Here is a 7838-nt window from a genome sequence, read left to right as displayed (position 1 = left end):
TAACTTTTACTTTGTTCCATTGTTTATGAGCCCTAAAAGGAAGGTGTTTGTATGAAAATCGCTGAAATTCCTGAATGGTTAAAGCTACACTTTTGCAAATCCCCTTAAATTAAAGCTGAGAATCTTAACTTCATCCATATTTTAACTGTTTCAATTCAAATTCAAATGTGTGGAAAACTATACACACTTTAGTAACAGAAAAATAGCTTGATGTATATTTTATGAATATAATATTAATCATATTATCAAAAATCATCCAAAATATCAATATATAACATTATGGCAATAAATTATTTTATTGCTAGTATTTAGTCACTAGTATTTAGTTAATTTAGTATTGAAATATTAATTATTAATTCAAGTTTTTCTTTTCCTTTCCTTTCTTATATATATATCTGTAAGGAGAAACAGAATGAAAGGTAAACAACAATAAAAAAAAGAATAAAAGAAAGATGGGAGAGGTCTGAGTAATGTATGGTATTATGTTATTTTTTTCTGTCTGTACTCTGAGCCCTGGAGGCACAACATTGCTCTTTGGCTTCACAATGCTATTCCTACTAACCATCTGTTCAAACTGCTCGACAAAGTTTAATCCACCAGGGTATAAGAAACATTAGTTAACTAACATTGACCTTTTTTAATAACACCCTCTAATAATCGTCACTCAGTCAGCTCTTCTAAATGCTTCTTCTTCTTGCGGGAGGAGTTTTTTGTTGTTAATTTCACCTTGTGACTTTAGATTAATTTGAAAAACTTGTATTCAAATATTAGCTATGATTTTTATAGAGCTGCTTTTTGACAATGACTATTGTTAAAATTTGCTACAGTATATACATTAAAATGAATTGAACTAAATTACATTACAGGCCTTGATAACAAACAACCAAGCATGTTCCTCACCTGTATCATTTGTTGAGGATGTAGCAAATACACTTCAGGTTGCATTTACTTATGCCGGAGGGCTAATCACAACACAAGTCAAACTACTGCCAGAGATGCTGTAGCTTGTCAGATCACATTTCTTAAGACGATACATGCTTACAGTACATCATTTTTTTTTTTAAACAGTCTGACTATGGTTGAAGTATAGTATAGGTATAGGCATAGGCAGTTGAAAGTTATGTAAATGAACGTTAGATTTTAATGGTTAGATTTTAGGGTTGCCATCATGGCCAGGCAGATCACAAAACTGTGTCCTCTAAGACTTGTCATTAAGCAAAATTTGATTGCCTGGCAAAATCATCCAACTTTAATTCCAACAGCAGGTGAAACGCCACACTTGTAAACTGAATTGTACACTGTCAGTTGAAGAGTGAGGTTAAATGTTTAACATACTGGATGAGGTTTAACCAAGAAAGAGTACTGCCTTCCAGTATGTACTCCATTTAAAAGGAAAAGCAGTAAGGTGGATGAAAGGTAGCTTGAGTGAGTGGATGGGTGATTTAGTGTTAAGAGTGGTGCTAGCAGGAAGCGTGAGTGCACTCTTCTCATCTGTAACTCCATCATGATGAAGAATGCAGTAGGGAAATCACATATCATAAATGAATAGTGGTGGCAATTATGCTTAAACATCTGTTGAACTGTATACATATGCACTGCATCAAAGGGTGGGAAGGGAGCTGTGCGTATGTGTTTGGATCACCACATACAGTACATGTGTGTCCACAGTCCTCCTCTCTCTCTGTTCTAATCAGGCCATAATGAGAGATAAATGAGGTTGCACCCCCTCACTGGAAACAGAAAGCTCCATCCTAATAGTCCCAATAGCAGAGACAGTGACTGAGAGAGAGACACAGAGAAACAAAAGGATACAAATAAAAAGATTAAAGGAGAGGGTAAAGATAGTGTTCAAGAAGAAGACAAAGGATCTGAGGATGATTAACATTCTTAGCAATAAAGTGAGTAAATCTAGAACGTAAACTTGTACCATCATGTATCAGACTGATTATAAATAGGTATTTTATCATTTTGTGACTAATCTGAAATTCATCCACTGTGAATGATACACAAGGAGGTGCCAGAATATCACATCCGCTGCCATCGACTTCTCAGCTAATTTCTTCGTTTGTCACTCTGTTTCTCTAACTCTGGCCCATTTATCTTCTTCAGTTTCTCAACAAGCTTTCAGTTCACATAAAAGGACATAAATAACTTCAGCGGTAAATTTAAATTGGGCAATTTTATTACTTATAAAATTATTTATTCCATTCTTTTTTTTTTATATAATTTTCTATAGCATTTCTTATGAACCCTGCGCCATACTAAGCCCTTTCTCTTTTTATTCCCTTACATTTACAAAAAAAACAACAACACATACACACACACAGATGCCCTTTTTGCCCCCTACCACCCTCATTACCCATCCTCCACTCTGGCCTTAGCAGTACCCCGTGCTGTCAGTACTGCCCCCTCCCCTTTCAGTGAAACTTGGCACACCCAGGGAGCAGCTGCATAAGAGATCACACTCCACCATTTCGCTGTGTGCCACACAGCACTGAAGCTTCATCTGAAACCATGGCAGCCTGTAGGCCTCGCACCCATAGCAGAGGGAAGTGGATAAGGCTGGCCTCACATGGGGGCAGGTGTCAGGGGAAATAAAAAGGCAGGGGGGATGGGGGGTTGTGGTAATGGCTGGGTGAGCGGGGGCAGATAGGAATTAGTGCTACCTATGTAAAGTCAGTTTGGTATTTCATTTTGATGTGAAGATGTTATGTAGATAAAGGTGAAATAGTGTGTGGTAGAAAAAGAGATAGAAAGAGAGATCTGAAAGGCGATCTGACACTGCGTCTATACAAAGTGTCGTTTTGCCACTAGCTGACAGCAGAAACAGGAAACACACATTCTCACACTCATCTGGTCAAATAGCAAATAGAAACCTGACACGCATTACTTAAGTGTAAATAAAGAATTCATCAAAATACAAGATCACTTTTGTAAAAAGTTGAATAAATTCACCTGGGGACCACTTGGTCGACGCACCGGGGTGTTTCATGACCAAAAACACTGCCTGTCTCTTTTTTATTGTAGAACATCTAGTTCCCTGTAGTTTTCCAATTATTTGGTTCTGTCTCTCGGCTTGTAATTTAATTTGCACAAACAGGGCTTGTTGGGGGGATCGCCAACTGGTTTAGTCATTAATGAGATAATAAAACTACACAAATTCTCTTGCTTCATGGACAGTTTTACTTCCTCCAGAAATGTCTCCATACATTGACAGTCATGCTGATTGGTAGGGAATGCTGATATGCCCACAAACATATGAAAGAGGAAGTTAGCATACTGGACTCCCCTTTTTCACTGCCAGTGGGAGTCTGTGGGCTTTTTGAGGAACAATTCTGCTGGGCTAACCCTTCACTTCCTTGTCATGAGATATTACAGGAAGTAGAATGAATCATGTGTTTTCTGATCTATGCTTTCATTGGGACCCTTTTATTTTTTATCATAACGGTGATCATATTTAGCGTAATTTCCAATCTTGTTCATACAGTCTTTCTATTTGACTGGATTGACATTATTATTGGTATTGTTTCTGTCAGTAGTCCTTGTGCCTTTTCCCCAGCTGACTAACTTACTTGTCTGTGATTGACGGTGCTTTTTCATGGCTCAGATGTAGCTTATGCATCATTCACTGACAGGAAGCTGTATTAGACTGTGTCACACGGAGGCTCCACACAGGGACAGAATGATTGATGAAGTGTTAAACAAATTGGGGCATTAAGGGGGTCTCAATGGTGCTAAATAATAACAGTCAATTGCAATAGTCTACACAGCAGTATGTTCGCCATATTCTTCACTGATCAGATTGTACTCAGGGAGTAACATTTTTAGCAGACAGACAAAAAGGTGTGTGTATGGTTGCATGGATGGTACACACTTGTTAAAAAGGAAGAGGGGGTTCCCTCTAATCCCTTAATGGGTTCTTCACTTATGTTGATCTTTTGAATTCTTTGAGATTTACTGTATGAAGAAATAGGAACCAAGTAGAAAGCTAGATCTGTTAACCAGCCAAACAACTACTCATGAAATCCCCCTTTTCTAGGAATGTAGAGGTGGAAAGTACATGAGTCCACAGTAGCAGATATAAAAAAATGAGTGATTTTTTTAACAGCATAGTGATTTCTGCAGTTATTTAAGAAATATGAAGTGAAGCAAAAAACAAACCACAAGCAAGAAAATTCATTTTCTCCTCCATCATTATCCAGTCAGGCTAAGTGGCTGAAGAAGGTTGGGATCAAATGGTTTTTGTGGTTTGGGAATAATTTGCGGTTCGGGGACCTGTGGTGCCCGGTCAATCATTGTTACCAAACATTGCCTCTTCAGATCTGAGCAGATGCCCCACCTGTGTGCAAGGATAAATACTGTACATGTTACTATGTTCAGAGTTATGCCTCATTTCTCCTTAAGAGTCTTTTATAAATTAAAATCACGTCTGGAGCCACCTCTCTGAGGAGCTGTTAAAGGGTCGCATAGCAATTATCTGCTAACAAGGCTTTATCTACGCTAATGTACTTTTGCTTATTTTCCAAAAGAGGGAATGACAGATGGAGGCCTGTAACACAAAGTGAACAAAAGGACTTTTCTCACACACATGTAGGCAGTCTGTATTTAAAAAGCTATTTAAACTGCACCTATCAGAATGAGCTAGAAACATTACATCTACTGTATGATCTTGGTAAAACTATATTGTTACCATTTTTCCCTCATTCAAGCATTGACACTTAAGGTTGTTCTTTACCAGAATTTGTCATTGGGTTTTCTTTTCCCAATCTGTGTGTGTTTCTGACGCTGAACTATTACCTGGATCAGCCAAGTTAGTCTCAGCAGGCTGAGAGTTCTGTTACTAACTCGCCCTCCGGCCAACACAAAATGGAGCTTCTTTCCAACACATGCATGGTGAACATGGAGACTGGGACACACTAGAGGTCACTTCGGGTGTCAAGGGATGGTGATAAGCCACTAATGAGTAACTTACCTGTTTACTAGGGTACACTATTTTTAGTTTGTGGGATTTGCAAAGAAAAGCATGTTTGGTGACTTTCTAAGGTAAAATATGGTACAGTAGCATACTTTGTGATTACTTGGGACCTGATGTAGATGACAAAAGAAGCCTTTTTTGGCTTTGGTTGCACTTATTGTTATTGTTATTATTATTATTATTAATATTGTTATTGTTATTATTATTGCTGTTGTTGTTGCTGTTAACATCATCATCATCATAATCATCATCATACCAAAACACCCAAAACAAACTCAACCACTCACCTGCATTTTAATCTACAGATAGATACTTATAGATTTCAGCCCTCATAATCAAGAATAAAAACTGAATAAAGAGAATCAGATCTCTCATTAGTGTTTATTACTGTTTCCCTCAGGAAGTCTTGTCTTTGTTGCCTTCATGTGCTAATTATTGTAAACACGACTCTCTTCGAGTCCTAATTACAGGTGAGAAGAGCTTTAAAAATAGCTAATAGACCTGAGTTTACTGACTTTTAATCACAACACGATTTCGCGGCAGTCGTTCTTTATTTCCGTAAATGCAAATGAGATTTTCGCCATCACCCCTTAAGCAACAGACACGATGGGTAGACGCCGTAACAGCTGCATTATGTAGCGCTACAGTTTATAGTAGAAATGATCAGCCTAGATAACATGCCACCGTTAGCGTAGAGTTAAACGAACACTGTAGCCTGATTATGGGAGCGCAAGAGAGAAAAGGGACATCCTGGGCGCATGTGAATGGAGAACCAGTAGTCCTGGGATGGTGAGAAAGAAAAATCTCCCCGAGAGACATGGAAAGCGGAACAGGTAGGTTACCAGAGCAACGGGTGCCAACCGTCCGCTCCGCCCATCCCTCCACCAGGACAATGCGCGCGCTGTGCGTGCTGTTGTGTGCGTGTGTGTGTGTGTGTGGCACTGTTCAGGGTTTCTTTTTGTGGAAGCACACACACACACACATACAGCGTCAACAAACAGACGTTCTAACGAACAATGTGTGAAACACACGTGTGTGAAAGCAGTGAGTGTATCTTTATAGGGCTGAATCGGGTGAACAGGCTGCGGGGTGGGTGACCTGCCCGCACTCGCGACCCGCACACAGCTGCACCGTTATTAAGTCTTTTCCTTTTTTTCTCTAGTGCATAGACTACAATAGTCTAGGCTCAATAAACTATAATTAGTCTAATAATCAATTTTCTCAGAATAAATTACATTTCTCGCATGCACACGTCCAGCTTTTGACACCACGAACCTCTAAACACAGCCTAAATTTAGACTCTAGTACGAGATGCGACCACGTTCTCGATTTCCTTTCCGTCCCGTTGGCAGGACGAACGTGATGCTAATCGGTCAAGAGGCAGTACGAGCGCGCGTGCTTGCGTGCATGTGGAGAGATACCGCTACTACACAAGCAGCCGAGTAGTGCTCCGGCGTTGCTATGGTAGCGAGGGTCTCGGCTTAGGGTCTGTGTCGACGTGTTCACGGCCAGATGATGGAGATGGACAGGTAACCGAGCGCAAAGTTACGGCGAAGATGTTCCTAAAATGCTCGACTGACCGTATAGGCTTATCACAAAGCACACACTGAGAAGTGAACCGTAAAGCAACACAACCCCAAACAAGTGTCAAATTAGTCAAAAGAAAGAAAGAAAGAAAAAAAAAAACACATTACCGTTGATTTGACCGGGACGTAGAGCACGGGCTTCCCCGGGGCGCCTTTCTGGTTGTGCTCGCCCAGGACATTGCTTCCGACCTGAAAACCTTTGGATCTCACCCAGAACTTGAATTTGGCGTTGATGTGACTGTTGTCCACGTACACGCCGTCCGTGTCTTCGTTCTGCAACAGCGTCTGCATGATTTTGTTGTATTTCCTGCGCGTGACTGTCTTGGTTTTACCCGAGTCGCCGTAAGTCCGGAGGCACCACTCCTGAAATTCACTAAACATCTCGGCCTCGAGCACGACCGGACTTCGACTCCTTTTGGTTAAATCCGAGCACGGCTTCTTGGTGGCCATGAGCTTCCTCTTCCTTTTCACGAGCGAGCCGGTCGGGCTCCCCCTTGTTCCAAAAAAAAAAAAGCTTGCTAAAAACGCAGCCGAAACTATAATGAAACGAAGTGACAAACCGTCTCCCTCCTCCCTCCTCTCCCTGTCCCGCTAAGAGGATGACTGAGGGCGAATTTTCACCTAGGCGAGCGAACCGTGAAGAAAAGAAGAGAAAAAAAAGGAAAGGCGTGCGCGCGCTCGTTTCGGGAAGCCGCACACCTGTTTCTCTTTACCGTCCCAGACCGCAACGGCAAATGTCACCCGCGCTTACCATACCGCTCAGAGAGAGAGAGAGGGGGGGGGGGGGAGAGAGGGAGAGAGAGGAGGGGCTGTCCTAACAGACGGGTAAGGTTATCTCCCACCTGTGCGTAAACGGTCTTCTGACCAAGCACCGAGAGGAACAGGACACAGAACAAACGAAGCGCGATTTCGCAAAAAGCCCCAACAACAAAGAAACGCAGAGCTGCAAGGGGAAACGTCCGCTTAACCGCATTTAACGCTCCGCTTTTCCACAAAAAACGGCCCAGGACGGCATTTCCTCACTGACATACATCACGCTCTGGGGGTCCCGGTGATTCTAAAGTGCCTGTTGTTTGTTGTATAGTGTCGAAAATAGAACCTTTATTCTTTATAAGGCGTCATGCGTTAGACGGGATAGCAGCTTCATCCACCTGTTTGAATCAGGACTGCGCGCGCGCACTGTAAAGAGGGCATCAAAACACCGAGCACACACACACACACATCACATATGTAGACATGACACACACACACACGCACACACACAAAAAAAACCATGC

General features: G+C 41.4%; 1 protein-coding gene across 2 annotated transcripts in view; it reads right to left on the bottom strand.

Annotated features, from left to right (window-relative positions):
* Positions 1 to 7301, bottom strand: part of nol4la (nucleolar protein 4-like a) — a 48766-nt gene extending 41465 nt beyond the window's left edge. For both annotated transcript variants that reach the window (XM_053504210.1, XM_053504212.1), the window contains exon 1: positions 6670 to 7301. In XM_053504210.1, the coding sequence (XP_053360185.1) occupies positions 6670 to 7011 (342 nt within the window). In that variant the 5' untranslated portion in view covers positions 7012 to 7301. The remainder of the gene's footprint in view (positions 1 to 6669) is intronic.
* Positions 7302 to 7838: the final 537 nt, after the last annotated feature.

Source organism: Clarias gariepinus, chromosome 9, assembly GCF_024256425.1.
Source record: "Clarias gariepinus isolate MV-2021 ecotype Netherlands chromosome 9, CGAR_prim_01v2, whole genome shotgun sequence".
NCBI classification, from domain to species: Eukaryota; Metazoa; Chordata; class Actinopteri; order Siluriformes; family Clariidae; genus Clarias; species Clarias gariepinus.
Note: the sequence above shows the minus strand (reverse complement) of the source record. Positions and strands in the feature narration are given on the sequence as shown.